Source organism: Myotis nattereri (genome assembly GCF_964212035.1).
Source record: "Myotis nattereri genome assembly, chromosome: 5".
In the NCBI taxonomy this organism is placed as follows: Eukaryota; Metazoa; Chordata; class Mammalia; order Chiroptera; family Vespertilionidae; genus Myotis; species Myotis nattereri.
In genome coordinates this window covers 65,634,732-65,651,793 of record NC_138080.1, presented here as the reverse complement: position 1 = coordinate 65,651,793, position 17,062 = coordinate 65,634,732, and the positions used below count along the sequence as shown (strand labels likewise).

The window sequence follows — 17,062 nt, the reverse complement described above, 5'->3', positions numbered from 1 at the left end:
TTGACAGTTGCTATTATTTTATTCTTAGAAAATGTATAGAAAACTTGGAGACTGACCTTTAAAATTGGTATAAAATTCTTGCCCTGGCCAGTGTGATTCGGTTAGTTGGGCATGATTCCGGGCACTGAAAGGTGAAAGGTGACCAGTTGGATTCCAGGTCAGGGCACGTGCCCTGGTTTCAGGCTACATCCCCAGTAGGGAGTGTGCATGAGGCAGCTCTCACATTGATCTTTCTCCCTGTCTTTTCCTCTCTCTCTGAAAGTGAATAAAAATATTTTTAAAAATAAAAAACAAAATAAAATTAGTATAAAATTCGTGTACCTTTTTTTCACTATTAATAAACCTAATACCAGAACTAATCCCTTTGCAAGTCACAAATAGTGCTGTTTTAAGGTTTATTTGCCCCAGAATTAATTACTCGTCAGATGATTATATTGACACCATGAAACCTAGATATGTTTTGGTAGATATATCTTGATTTATCTCAACTTTTTTTATTAGAACAATGACAATAGAGAACAACATTAGAATGATATTTAGTTCTAAATTATACTTTTTAAAGATTTTGAAAATAATTGAAAAATTTAAGTATATACAAAACACAGAGAATAAACTCTCCATTTTCTCCAGTTTAAACAATGATCCATTCTTTGCCAAATTTGTTTCATCCAAACGCTAACACAACTCCCCCTTCACTGAGATTTTTAAAGTAAATTCAGAGATCCTACTGTTTAATTATTAATATTTCAGCATATGCTTATTAAAGATAAAGTTTATTTTAGCATAACCACAATAACAATACTCTTCTTAATTTTTTCTATCCTTGTTATTCACATTACCACAGTTTTCTCATAAATATTATTTATATTTACAGTTAAGTTGTTGACTCATGATTAAAATAAGGTTCATAGATAGCAATTAACTTTTATTTTTAAACTTTTTATTAAAGAACACTACATATGTAGAAAAAGACAAAAATCATAGATGCATAACTCAATAAATTTTCACAAAATGAGAATGCCTGAATAATCACTGACCAAAATATTAACAAGGCACTATGTTCAGTAGCCTCAACAGGACTAAGTATCTCATTAAGCCCAGAATTTCATCCCCTTCTACTTGGCTACTACTACCCAAGCAATTACCACTATTCTGGCCTCTAACCAAAAATAGTTTTTTGGGGGGTTTTAAAATTTATATAATTTGACTAAATGAAATGGTGAGTATAGTTGAGTCTCATTAAATTTTATTAGCCATTTATTCTCTCTGGTAATATAAGGAAGCAGTTAGCATATATACCAGCATATAAATTAAAAAGACAATTCAGCTCAGATGAGTTCTCCTTGGATCTAATTTTTCTTATTATCTTTGGAGTTCTCAAGTCTAGTCTTTTAGAAATGTTTGCTACTCGTCTTTATATCTTACTGTTTGAAACATAATATGATATTTAGTGCTATTTTATAGAAACAAATATTTCAATATGTTAACTTGAATACCAGATTATAACAAAAGTGTAGAGAAATTCAAATGCCTGTATTTCACATTTCTTTCAGCCTAGATTAGAGGATTGTGAGAAATTGGAGACTATGATGTTTAAAAGAGATGGAATACAGTAAAGAGATTAACATTTTGGGAAAGAGCTTATCTGAAGAGAGTTTAAAAAAAATCGAGAAAGTGAAAATTGAGAGGAAAGGGGAAGGGGACATAAAACATGTTAAGTGGTTAAACAAATACTACACAAGTGAGAGAGTGATCAATCTGTCTTTATTGAGAGCAAAGAAAAGAGAAAATGGATCTATATTGCATCCTGAGAGATTGAAAGTACACATTACAGAAAATGTACTGCCCCCAGCATTGGCATTTGCTCCTGAGAGATGAGGAAACACTTCACCTAGTTTGTAACTTTACAAACTAGGAACATACACCTGTGCCCTGTGATGTGGAGGAATAGCACTTATTAGCCCTGTGATGTATTTCTCTCAGGACGCTCTTCCCAAAACTGGGGCTGCTAACGGAGTGAGGCTTAATTTTACCGGAGGACAAAGGAAAGGCAATTAAGAAAGCCTTGTGGGATTTTTAAAATTAATTAATTAATTTAATAGTTTGCAATCAAACATTTTTGTATTAGTTTCAAGATGTACATCACAGCGGACAGGCATCCATATAGGTTACAAATGATCCCTCCCATAATTTAAGAGCCCATCTGGCACCATAGATGGTTGTTACAGCATTGTTAACTATATTCCCCTATGCTGTGGGTCACATTCTGCAAGCCTATTTTGTAACTAACAATTAGTATTTCTTAATCCCACCACCAAGAAAGCCTTGGTTTTTATATATTTCCTTTCCTTCCTGTTTCTATGTGGATGACTTATCTTTCCTACTTTGGAATTTTGAAAATTAAAAAATTTGGTTTCTTAAACTCTTTTTCCCCTTCACACCTTGAATTGCTAAGGATGATAAATGTCCAGGAACACAAATGAAGAAATTGTAGTTTTAGAAGAAACTTGGGGAAATGTGTAGAGTGCAAAAGCTGGGTATGAAATTGCTTATTGCATGTATAAGTAACAGATTTTGTCTATTAAAAGCATAGATTACAACTTGAAGGTGTAAGACTTCTAATCCATGATAACATTTATAAAAGAAAGACAGATGATTATAGATTTAAAAAGTGTAATTTTATTTGTTAAGTATTGCATCGTCCTTTTACTATGTTGGTTTATTTCTCTTATAATAAGAATTTTCTCCTTCTGTTATTATATAATCCTCTGTGGAATTTTAAGGAAAATTTTTGGTTCTTCTCAGATACTGTGAAATGGCTCACAATTAAGCAAAAATGAAACGGCCATCATTAATAATTCAAGGTCAATCTGCTTACTCTCCTTAAGCCTAAAAGTAATACATGCTTTCTTAATTATTTTGGAGGATATAATAAGCAGGATATATGATTATTATGTTTTGGTTGAAAGTTTGGAGAGTAAATTAAAATGTAGTTAGTATTAACTTGGTAATGTGGAACTTTAAATTAATCGCACAGCTAAAAATATAACAAAAGGGAAAATAATTGTTAGCTAACCATTAATGCTAAATTTAATAATAATAGTATTATACTACTGAGTGCCCATTTTATAGGCATGAGAAGATGAAATAAGACATAACCAATTTCATAAAACACAACCAGTGTTACAAAGTGATAGTTATTCTTGTCATTCAAGGACCATGAAATAAGCCCTGTGAATTTCAGGCTATAGTAAATAATTTTAGAATTAGATACATTAATATTTTTATTATGTAAATATATCTAATTTCATATAGGCAAAGGGGTTGTTTAGTATTAGACAACATAGTGCATTCTAACTTTTAGAACCTGAATTAAGCTAAGGGTTTGGAAAATTTATATTTTCAAGTTATGTTTAATCTATATTATGGAATGGTGTGGAGATAATTATTTCTCAAATTATAACAGCAAAATATTGTTTCTTTTTTTATTTTTTTGATTCCTAATTTGCACTCAGGAATGAGGTAGCATATTTTAATTCCATAAAAATCTATCATTATCGTGCATTTACAGTATTAATATAGAAGTATATTTTAAAATGTTTAACTACAACTAAATTGTTTAAGTGACTCAAAAAATATGGTCTATGATTGAAATTACTAGGAAAGGTAATTTTTTAAAACTGCAGGCTTACATTAGAATTTTCTTTAGGAAATACCTGACATTGAAAAATTTACTTTTCATCTCTCACTTAAGCTTGAGCTTGAGTTCTGGAACATAATCTTTGGGAGCTTAAATTGTTTGCTTTGTAGGAATTTTTCACAGAAATTATGTTTCTATGATACCTATAAAATGTGTGCTAATATATCTATTATGAAGGAACATTATTTGGGCTTTAAATAAAAACACTTAAGGTAGTTTACAAAGGGCATATTTTATTGCTTAAAAGTTAATTTTAAGGTCTTTTTCAATCTTTAAAGGTAACATTTCAGTAACTTTCTAATTTCAGAGGGATATCAATAGGTTCTATTACTCGTAGTACTAATGTTTATTGCAAAGCATAGTAATTCAGAACTGAAAGTTTTTAACCAGCTGCCTTCGGTTGTTAAAAACTACTGACAGTGTGATCCATATTAAAGTATACTCATCGTTGAGCATGCACAGTGGTCTCAGGGTTGTTTGCCCTAGAACTTGGTTATGTAATTGTTCTCAAGGCTTACTGGATAGGGAAATGATCATGGCTCATGAACTCATCACAGGCTGACGTGAAAATAGGATCACTGTCCCTCAGGAGCATCAAAATGCTCCTGGGAGAAATCCACCGGAAAATGAGAAATACTGGTTGAGCATAAAAAGGGCATGAGATCAACTTCATTATTAGTGATCACAGGTAGCCTCACTCATCCTCATTTAATCGAAGGATATTGCACCTCCTGCACAGATCAAAATACTCTTCAGGCCATTTCAGTGTAACCTGCCCTGGTTGTCATAGAAACACGCAAAAGCATTTTAAATTCTTGACATCCCCTGCCTCAAACTTCATGCAAACCACCAGCCCTCCTTTAAGGTAATTTTGAAATATGACTAAAACAACCTCAGGCATATTACAGTACTAGTGAAAAGTTTTCAACTCCTTTTATGATGTACATGAACCTGCTTCTCAGTTGGACTGTGATGTCCTTAGTAAATGCTTGAAAAACACTCTCATAATTTTCAGGCTAAGATTTCCTAAGCATCACTAATTTTACTTATTTTGACTTTATGATATTGGAACTTTTAATTTCAGAAGAAAATGTCATGTACTTCCTTTTGGACTTGTAGCCTACTACGGAAGTACAGGAATGGGCTTTACTACCGCCCTCGTGTCAGAGAAGTGCTGTGGTGTAGTTAGGACCTCCGGTTATGGGGCCAGTCAGTCTACCAGGGTTCCAACACCGATCCATTCAGGTACCAGCTGCGTGACCTCGCTCATTTCTTTAACCTTCCTGTAACCCATTTTCCTCATCTGCGACATACATCCTCAGAAGCTCATTGTGGAGATTAAATTATTTAACGTATTTAAGTCCGTGAGTGTCTGGACCAAAGGAAGCACTCATTAAGTGTTCAAGGCAACCATATACGTATTCAGTTAAAATTGGAACAATGACATCAGCCTGATATGGAGAAAATTAAAATTCTGGGCTAAAATAGAACTAATCACGCTCTCTTTTATACTCCCAGGGGAAAAAAAAATCATACTCCAAATGCTCTTTTCAAAATATATCACTATTTTACATCTGCAGCATATAAATTCTTTCTTTCACATAGTACATATTTTAAAAGAACAGGATCCATAGTCAGCCCCCTCCTTTTTTTTTTTTTTTTTTATCAGTGAAACCAATGGAATAGATAGAATACAACCAAAGGTGTAATGCCTAGAAAGATCATTTTATTTGTTTTATGATGATGTTAGTCATAAAGCTCGGTGATATATTTTTAATTTTATATTCTCATTATTTTACTTCTGCATTTACAATGAATGATGACACTTGCTTATGTACAATAAACAGTAAATGCAAGCTGACAAAAAATACTCTTTTTTGGAACAACAGGCTTTTATTTTAGTATTGGAAGCAGCACATTGTATAATGCTTGTAGAAAACTTGAAAAAAATTATAACTCTTCAGATCAAAATTTTTAAAGTGATACAAATGGCCATATTCAATTTGACCTAATCTATATTTGTACAATTTTACCGGCCTATTAGTGGAAATTCTGTCCTATTTGAACAGAAACTCAGATATCTTCTTCTTCCTTTTTCTTCAATAAAATTATATTATCTGTTAAACCCGGTAGTCACAGTCAGCCCTATATTTATATTTTTGAACCTTTGTCTTTCAAAGTCAGATAAAACTAGCAAATGATGTCAAAAGCCCATTTAAGAAATGCCTAAAAAACTGCCCAAATTTTACTTTCTGATAATGTTTATCCACTAGACTCTCTGTGCAATTCTCATGCTGTTTTGATTCTGCGTGTCTTCTACATTCTGCCTTTCACGTCAGTTTCTTCCAACTATGGAAGAAATGAAGTTTTAAAACAAACTTGTTTTTTATTTAACATATCTGTGAATAAAGTGACAATGTCTTTTCTTCTTTTTTAGCTTTTCAAAAAGGTATTTTTATTGAGTGCTTCCCATGCCCCCGGCATATTTTTTACAGGCTCACATTTAATTTTCACAGCAATTTTTTCAGGCAGTTATTGGTGTCCCCATTTTAGAAATGAGAAACCTGATTGAGGGAAGTTAGGATAAGCAGCTAGAAAATGGTGAAACGGAGATATAAACCCATCTCTTATTCTTTGTCCCTGTCAGCCTGCCTATTGCAACAACACTATTGAAGTGGAGAGTATGTTATTTTATATTCTGCTATTTTAAATTAGCACTATGTGATAGAATTATCATTTTTAAAATTTTAATTATTATTACACTTACTGGGGTAACACTGGTTCGTAAGATTATATAGGTTTCAAGTGCACATATTGCATTGTGTGCCCACCACCCAAAGTCAAGTCAACTTCTGTCACTATATGTCAACTGTATGAAGCATTTTCTCTGTTTATCAAAATATGCTTGTTTGCAATGATTCCATGTACTTTTAAGTTTTTCTATCTCATTCAATGAGTAGAATATTTACTTTACCAGAATAAGATGTCTCTGGTTATCTTTGGGAAAGATCCATTAGAGGGCAGTCAAGGTAGAATTTACAAAAATCTACTTTGAAGCCAAAATTGGAGCACTACCGCATGGTTTTAACTGATGGAGAAGAAGGACCCCATGGGGTATAGAGTTGCCTGAACAGAAGTGTGGAATTAGAGAGAAAATTAACATGGAAAAGTGAAGATCCTAGATTGCCAAATCTATAAAACAAATTTAAGGGGAATAATAGAACTTAAAGTTTGAAAGTTATGTTTTGGATAGATTAAGACATGTTTTGAATAATAATACCAACAGTAAATAGTTGGTATTACCAACTGTTAAGAAATTGTTATGAATCTGGCAATATTTAAGAACTTTTCAGATACTAATCCATTTCAACCTTACAAGAACCAAATGAAATAGGTATTGTTACTATCTGAATTTTACACACTATAGAATTAAGAAAAAAGATAACTTGACCATGGTCTCATGGCCAGTAAGGGAGAGCCAGGCTTTCATTTGAGGCCATCGGATTCTAGAGTAAGCATTTGTAACCAATTCACTACTTAAATCCCAGGCTAAACAAATTGGACGTTATTCAGAAAGAAGTCAGTAAGGATTAGTTGTATGGGTTGTAGTTTTGTTTTTGTTTTATAGTAGAGTATTGCAGTTGGCAAACTTTGTGGTCATAAAGGCCTGGTACACAATGAAAATGAAAGGATTATCATTAAAGAAATTTTGAAAAAATATCTATAGTATTAGAAATCTAAGCGTAGCAAAAAAGGTGAAGAAAGCAGTTATCAAGAATGGTTCTCAGACTGGGTGATTGGGAGAAGAATGTATTCCCAATGCTATTACTATTACTTCTACTACCAACACTACTACTACTAACAACAATAATAAAGTTTATGTGCTGGGAGGGAATCAGTTTTGAAAGGAAAAAGTGTACTTTCTTTTATAAATTAAGAACTTTGGGAGTAAAAGGAGGCATGAAGATAACTGAAAATACTAATAGATTGAGATAGATAATAGATGATAGATAGATGATATAGATAGATAGATAGATAGATAGATAGATAGATAGATAGATGATAGATAGATAGCAGGGCTTATTTATTTTGGGATAGGAAAGTCTTGATCAAATATACCTAACCTTTAATCACTTAAAATATGTTATTTTGAATGCCATAATTAAAATCATCACTGTGTCTTAACCATTTCTGTGAGTTGCAGGCTAGATGTTTCATAGGGTGAGATTTACTTGTGTGTCTCTCTGTGAAAGAATTAAGAGGAAAGCAATATTTTATTTTTTAAGGAGTTTCAGCTTCATAGTTATAAAATGAATTTAACATTAGTTTATGATCAATATCTGTCTTATTTTTTCTTTGTTAAAATTTGTGGGGAAAATGTTCCATATTTTTCTCTAGGTTTTGTTTTTGTTTTTAATGCTGTTGTCACTACCCAGGGCTTGAGATAATGGGATAGAATCACTCACTTCCCTGAGCAGCTCATTTTACCACTTTTTTTTTTCCCTTTCACAATTATCCTTAGAATTGAATTATCAGCCACAAACACCCAGACCATCATTTTGAGTGCCAAATGTTTTGTTAAATTTGGAAGATTTAGGGTGTTGAAATGCAAACTATTTCCAGATATGTAAAGTATAAACCCTGGAACCACTTCTGGGCTCAGTGAGGAGACTCACGAATATTATCTCTTGTGTTCCTCTGCCTAGCTTATTACCAAAATTAGCAAGGATCCCAATCCTTTTGCATCGGGCTTTTCTGTCAAATAATTAGAGTATTTATTTGTATCTATAGGCACTTGACTTCATTATTGCCTTTAAAATTTTTGAGAGGCATTCTCAAAATTATGTGCCACAATAATGTTTACATTTTTACTTGTCTTAAAGGTTTTAATTTATTTTTAAATTTAAAATCTGACTACAAATTTTACTTTATGTCATTCAGTAATTGTCAGCTGCTTGAGACACCCATGTTCCAGGCCCTTGTACTTGCACACATTCTACTCTCCCTGGGGAATGCTCCTCACCATCTGCTTGGCCCTCTCTCACTCATCATTCAAGATTTTACCTTTTACCTTTGAGGATCCTCCCCACACAAAGAGAATATGCATTATCCTGGCAACTTCTTTTAGATTTTTTATACAGGATTGCTGTTTTAAAATATCTTGTAAAACAATTGTTTGTCTGGTTGACTGTTAAATCTTTTAGAGAGAATCCCTGTGTATTCATTTCAGGATCTCAAGTCCCAGAACGCTGTCTGGAACAAAATAAACACCCATAAACGCTTATAGACAACATCAATGAATCCGTAAATGAAACATCCTAAAACTAAGGAAGCAAGTGCATTTTTTTTCTCTTTAGTAATCTAGGCATCTTCCTGGCTTATATAAACTAATATAATTATAGTAATCCCTGAATGACACAACAAAACAAACAACACCCAAAACCTAACCATCTCTGCTCCTAACATACTCCACCCTGATTTCATCATCTTTCAACCTTCCATGATTTCCATGTTCTTTTTATTCCGACCTTGTCCTTATTTCTTTTATTCTTTTTTTTTTTTTATAACTGACCACTTTCTCTTTAACAACTCCTTAAGCCTCATATTTCACCATCACTGACTGCTAATTTCACTAATCGATGTCTGTTCAATTGTCACATATAATTTACAAACATATATGTAAACAGTAAGTAGGTATATGGTAATCTTAACCATGAACATAAAAGGGATCATTTGTAGATACTGATCATGGGCAGGAGGTTGTTGAAAAGGGTAAGTATGGCTAGAGGCAGTTTATCTGATTTTCCTTTAGGTTCTTGGCTTTACATGTAACAGTTTTTAAGTGTGGGGTGTTTTTACTTATCATGATTATCCAATAAGTTATTTTCAATGTTTTTTTCTTAGATATGTATTTTTTTATGGCTTCATGGTATCTAATGAGAATCTAAGATACTTTTAAAAAATAATGATACAAAATGTTGATTATTTTGATGATACCTTCATTATAATATATGTAGGTGGGTTTGTATTTTGTCATATTTTGATAATGATATAGATATTTTATATATAAAAAATACATTGCCAATACTATTTAACCAGAATCTTTTACTAGCCCCAACAAAGGTTGATTACTTAAAATTTTAACTTTTTCCTAGATTTATTATATTTTTCATAGATAATTCATATATAACATAATAAATAATCTTATTTTATTATATGATTAAATGTTTACAGTAATTAAGATGAACCCAATCAAACACAAAGTTTAAAGTTCTGGAATGTAATAGAAATATTTAAGGATCTAAATCTCGTCATTTAATTAGAACATAACTAAAGTGATTTTAAACCTTAACAAGCAGGATATAATCTTATTTCAACAATTTAGCACTTTTGTGTTGGTTTTTAAAACTGAATTTGATTCACTGCCTATCCCTGTTCAAATCTCTAATTATCAGATGTTATGTTAACTTTAAAGGTAAGAAGTTTCTAGGATATTACTAAAATTGAAATGTATATGTAGGGCTAGAGTTTAGAATAAAGGATTTAAAATTATGTTTACTATGCAAAGAAGAGTGAACATTTTATCTAGTATGTTATATTTATCTCACAAAGCAAATAGTTCACTCCACACAAGGTTAACATTTTAAAATAACGTAAGTAACAATTAAAAATGTATTCATGTATGAATTTAAGCAATAAGTCACTGAATATAAATTTACATTTTAGATAATTTTATTTCTTTATCTCCTTTCGAACTCTGACATTTTATTTTAAAATATTTTTGGTAGAAATATGCATGAAATTTATTACAGGAACTATAGTGTTACAAAATAATTAGAAAATATAGTGCAACGTTTTTCTAGAAAACAGGTAACATTTGCCCCAGTGGCAACAAGCATGTCACCTGTGGTGTTGCCTTGAGGACAGGTGGCCAGTTTTAACAAATATTGTACATAACACCAAAATATTGTATGGAGCATACATATACTAACCAATTAGTCCTTATTTACCTGAAATTCAAATGCAACCGGCCACCCTGTATTTTATCTGGCAACCTTTCTCAAGGTGTTATTGAAGCCTATATGGTCACGGTTTCTAACCTGCTTCAGTGTGGGAGTGTTTTTCTCAGTACAGAAAAACAGTGGTCAGCTTTTGCTTCTCAGTGTGTCAGCATGTCAGCATCCACTGAGCCAGCAATTCCTGTTTTAAATCTGTTTGTTTTGACATAGAAGTGACTGTAGTATGTTCGGGGAAATCAGATCAAGTATATGAAATAAATAGCCATGCTTTTGCACACAGTTTCTAAGTCGTTTATGTTGCATGTGTCTTTTTAGAAAATAAACGTATAAATTACAAGTATTTTATGTGCCAACCAAGAAGATTTTCCAAAAAATACTATCAGCTCCATAATTATCAGAGGAAAAAGTTAGGACCAATTATAAGGAACATATGGCTATCTTGTTAGAATCTTAGATACTAACTTAAATAAAAGTATCTTTGTCACTATTAAAATAACATATAACTTTATTATTCTTAGAATGAATTGTCTCCAAAAGAAATTACAAGGGTACTCCTTTGCTATGTGAAAGATATGATTTCAGAGGGTTCTGGAACAAATCAGAGCTTAGTGGATTATGGTGCAGAATCTCAGAAAATTTTTCTATGATATTATAAAATGGAGCGCAATACATATTAGAGTTTCATTTCCTAGACACATGCCAAAGTAGGAGTGGAGCATCTACAAATGAATCCAGTCTCCAATTTTGATTTTAGGGTACTATGAGGCAAGGAGGTTGTTTATCAAAGAGAACCTGGTATAGTGGCCAAAGTGTTCTAGATAAGGCTTTATCCTATTATTTATTTTTCCACTTAGGGAAAAAGAAAAGTTAAGCTTCTAAAGCACAATTTTTAACATTTCTAGAAATGTTTAGAATAGATCCCTTCAATATATAGAATTCTATACAAGTGAATTATCATAGTAAGTTTTGAAAACCAATAATTTAAGAGTTTAATATTTTTAGTGTTTAAGAAAGATATTGCCAATTCTCATGTCTCGATGGAAAAGTAATGCATGATTACTGTGTCTTTGGAAATCTTACTCAAATCAATTCAGATAATGGTAATAATCAAAATGTATTGTCTCATTAAAGGAGTTGGTACACTATCACTGGTTTTTGTGGCAGAGTTCAACGCACTCTTAATTAATATAATTATTTAGAGAGAAATAATTTTAAACTGAACAAAATTGAGTTACTATAATTACACAATCCTGTTAAAAGTATTGGTGGCAGTCGGCATGGCCACAGTAATTCAGAGTAGATATTTCCTTTTGAACCAGTTGTAAATGTAGCATTGCCTTTTTGAGAAGGTAGTTTTACATTACACACACACACACACACACACACACATACACACACACACACACACACGTACATAGGAATTTATAAAAGCCTGTGGGTCCTCTATTTAGAAGGAACCCCGTGATGTTTCTGTCTTTCAGTTATGATCTGCTTTTCACAGGGAACAGAGAGCAGGTGTTTCTGACTTCTCCAAGGGGTAATGGGCTTAAACTCGTGTATGCCAGATTCGCCTCAGATATAAAGAAGTGTCCTGATGGGAGGCTCATTAAAATTTGGATGAGCTCCGGAGTCCGTTACTGATCTCAGCCCCTGAAGTGTTTCACTGTGGTGAAGAGTCTCAGTCACCTGGGATGTTTGGAGGCCATTCTTTCTTTCAGTTGCAGAAATGGATTAGATCATCTCACAAGATTTATTTATTGCTTTAGCTTCTAGTTTATACTGTCAAAAAGTATAAAGGCTCTTTGGCTTCCTGCTATGCAAGCATAGGAATGTGAATATTCAAATTAGTAAATTGTCATCTCAGTATATTGCACAGAATTATTTTTCCAGGCTATTATGTTACTATACATGATATGAAAAGGATATCAGTACTGAAAATCGTACAATTGTTTTGCAACATACATGTTTACACTCTTTCCTCTTGTCATTCATCAGAATGTTTAAAAGTTCCATAATTTAATATCAACCTTTACAAATTATCAAAGGCAATAAGAGGATTCCACAATATAAGGCAACATATGCATCATGAAACTTTCATTAAAATTATGCATAATGTTAGATGTATATGTAATATACATATGAAATATACACACATATATATGCTACATTATAAGAAGGTATGCATTTGAATATCTCTTTTCCACAGAGTGATTTTTACCTGTGGTTCAGATAGTAAGGTAAATGTCATAAATGTAGCATTTCTATGACTCACTATGAAGAATAAATGCAGTGCATGAATAAACAGAGGTAAAACAGAATACTAGCAGTATTACTTTCTTATTACTTTGGATTTGACCAAAAAGAAAATCTTCCATCCACATCAAGTGACCAGTTCCCCACATATGTTGATGAATAGCCAGAGGAAAATGCATTTGTTAAATTCTCCCACTAGGCTTGGTTAATTCCAAAACATATAGAATATATTAGAAAGCAGAGAAACTCAAAATAGTTGACCCACTCTTTGCAGCCTGAAATGCTTCAGCAAATGCACAGTCATCATAGCTAACACTGTGGTATAACTGTCCGAGGCATGGACTCTAAAATGTAATAACATTGATTTTAAAAAAAAATAATATTTGTGTGTTACTTGTCCATTATCAACTCATACAGTCCCCAAACAATAATGGTTACTCAATATTCAAACCCACTCCTCAAAAACCTTGAAAGAAAATGTGTGTGAGTGTGGCTTTAGTAATAACATCACATTTCATTTTCTCTAGTTTATCTGTCAGTGCTTCACCTTTGGCAAATCAGCTTCCTTAATGAAGGAAATCACCTTCCCCGTTCTAGTTTGTACTGACCTGTTTACATGTACCTTCCTGAAGTAACTAAGTGGTCGGAGGAGGTAAATTTAATAAAAGGTGATTATATTTTTCAGACAACTACTGGAATAAAAGCAGCACACAGTAACCCTAAGCAGTAATTAACATATGCCAGTTAAGCTTATGTTTACTAGTATATTTAAGATATTGAGTATAACGCTAAACTCTGTCTTCTTATAATTGTGAACCACTTTAATGACATAGTTTCTTTCTGTATTCTAAGTCAAATGAACATAGGACACTGATGCTAGTAATTTTTCTCCTAAGTAATCTTTCTTTTTTAAAAAAATTTCTTTATTGGTTAAGGTATTACAAATATGTCCTCATCCCCCCCCCCCATTAAGTAATCTTTCCATCTAATTAGAAATATTTTACAGATTTAAAATTGTATTTGGTTGATTCTTTTCAGCATTTATACCAAGATGTAGCTTTTTCCTTGAACTACTAGAATGATTTTTTCCTATAAAACAGTATTTTCTCACATACTATTTAAAGAAAAAACTTCAACCTGTAAGTAATAGCTCTAACTTATTTTGAAAAGAGCAATAGTCTTTCTAGGGTGATCATATATCCTGGGCTGTCTGGGAAGTATAAGATTATATCTTGTATAATTGTTAAGGTGTTCTCTTCTACTCACACAATTGTTCAGTTTGGAGTATAAGTTAATTGGTCACTGTAATTATTGGTTTCAGTTTATTTTATAAACCTGAATTTCTATGGTGGTTCACTATTCTGATTCACCAAATTATTTTCAATTCTGATTGGCATAAACAAAATATATTTGAATCATCTTATACTCATTTATCATGAAACAGGGAATTGAATTCAAGGTCATAGAAAAAAATAGGATTTGATTCTTTTAAAAGATTCTTTTTTAAAAGTTCCCATTTGCTAGTAGAATATTCTCTGTATGTAGTGTTATGACCAGGTAAGTTATAATAGCTACCATGTGGTCCCATGTTGCAGCTAACTCACTTTATAATTCATGATATTATGTGATATAAAACAAAATATGTTGTGATTATTTTCAATACTGGTTATTACACAGGACATGCATCTATCTCTTCATTTGCACTTTAATTTCTGGCTAAGATGGTGACTGACTTCCACAATGTTAATTGCTATGATTCTGCTAGAAGGTGAACCGGTGAAGGAATGTTTGACAGTCTGTTTTGAAACTGAGTTTGTGAGCAAAAATAAATAAGAAAAGCAGGAGAAAAAAATTAGGACAAATATATAATTAGATAATCTACTTGAAATGAGTGGAAATTCCTTCACTGATTAGCATATTCTTACATTTTTTAAAAAAGATAAAAGCCAACAATTCATCATATTAAAACAATTCACTTATGCTATTTAGTTAAGTTCTTAATTTTTAATGAGATGTACACATATGTGATTTTTATCACAATTGGACAATCTTGATTTTCAGCACATTTTTATCACACATCCATGATGAGCCAGATACTGACCTAAAGGATGCAAATTACTGTTCTCATTGTGCTCGTGGTCAAATATTACAGAGTTTAAGGATAGATGGGAAAAATAGCCTTTATCATTATAAATGTATATAATACTTAATAGCATAAAATCTGGATGATTGAGTCTGAACATAACTTAATACATTTTGTAAGGCTGGATCAAATCTGATGTCTTTTCCTCTCCTTTGCCTTTTCCTCATTATGAGAAAGCTCTTTTATTTCAGGGAATAAGTTTAAGTATTTAAAAAAATTGTAGGCCATAAAAAGATTTGGTTTTCGTATATTTTTAAAATAATATTAAATAAACCAGAACATATGAATCATCCTTTACTTCTTTAACTATATAAACAGTTTCTGGTACAGTATTTTCTATTATATATTGACTTACTATATATAACTTAGAGTTTATTAAATTATACATATAACAAGTTGTTCATAGATATTCTAAAATAAGAGCCACACATTTTTAAATATTCTGATTGTGTGTGAATAGTGAAATAGGGGTTGATTTATACATGATTTTAAAAAGTTAATCTCACATAATTGGCGGCTGGTTTATAAAGTATACATTCCCCATGCAAAACCAATTTTTAAAATGTTAAAACTGTCATCTGCAGAAAGCCCAACAACAGAAGGACTGTGATCATTAGAAAACCAAGGTAACACTGAAATATTTTGATATTAGAGGGGTCTCTATGGGGATACAATTCATTTCCATTGCATTTGCGTCTGTTACAGTAATGTTCAATTTTAAACACCCAAAGTCAGGCTCATTTTCTTAGAGTATTTTTTTTTTCTTTTTCACAGCACGGAAAAGGATATGCTAGTCAATTCTACAGGACTTCCCTGAAGCAGCATGATTTGCACAAAGTCGACCAACAAAAGCATCAACTTTTCAACTTCATTATCTTGGCCATCCAGTTAGTTGTGTGTAACTGAGTATTAGATTGCCTCCGCAGTCATCCTGGCCAATCATAGGACCTCCTTGCTCTCAGCAGGCCTGAGAAATGAGTTGAAATGTGCAGAACTGTAGAAACTTTAGGCAACTGATTTTGCCTCTCCGATCAGTGTGTGCCTGTTTACAGCACTATATATCTTACTCTCTCCAAACGTCACTGAGCCCTTCGGATGTTTATATTCACCATGAGAAGCCAGTCATAAGGATAAAGGAAATTTGTGCATTATAAATGCAATACCACTGTTTTAAACTTGACTGTTTTATATTATTTTTGTGTGATCAAGTGTTCCCCAAACTATTCCAACTTTACAAGAAAGATTGTGATTATGTTCTTTTCACCTGTGGGTTACAAAAAAATGTTGTATTCTGAAGACCCACAAGTTATCAAAGACATTCTGTAGTTTATACACCGTGTTGCAAAGTGTTTACTGTACTATTTCAAAGCTTCTAAATAAATATAAAATATATATATTATATTATATAATTTTCCTAAAATGTGGTACAACTCAGTTGGTTTTTAAATGGATTCATATAGTCCACATCATACAATAAAGTAAAAAGGTAATTCAGGGTCCCAAAGATGAACTTACTAATAAAAAAATAAGCATTAGTAGTTTCCTCCCAGTTTTCATCTTATTCAACCCTGTTTTTCCTTGTTTAAAAGAAAAAGAAGCTCTAAACTAAAAAAAATTTTGTCTAGAACTTGTACTGAATTTTCAATGCCAAAGATATAGCTGTCGATGTTATCAGAGAACCACTGAACATGTGCTATCAAAATACCTAACAATCTACATTATTTCGATTCTATTTCTATGGCTTTGAATTTAGAATCATTTAAAGCTTTTATAAAGACTCTATACATTCATCCGTATTTGTTGTTAGAAGAAAAACACTGGGTGTCTGTACATTTTGTGGTGTAAAATATGTTATTGAAGATGACTATTTTAAGAGGTCCTCAATCATAGAACTCACACAGAATTTTATTTTACATAGTTTTGCATAGTTTTGTGACTTCAAATAAC

At 32.1% G+C, this 17,062-nt stretch overlaps 1 protein-coding gene across 1 annotated transcript in view; it reads left to right on the top strand.

Moving 5' to 3' along the window:
* Window positions 1-16,489, top strand: part of PCDH10 (protocadherin 10) — a gene marked incomplete at its 5' end in the record, with an annotated part of 37,801 nt that extends 21,312 nt beyond the window's left edge. Inside the window, one exon of the mRNA XM_081092580.1 lies at window positions 15,890-16,489. Within this exon, the coding sequence (XP_080948706.1) occupies window positions 15,890-15,909 (20 nt within the window). The 3' untranslated portion in view covers window positions 15,910-16,489. The remainder of the gene's footprint in view (window positions 1-15,889) is intronic.
* Window positions 16,490-17,062: the final 573 nt, after the last annotated feature.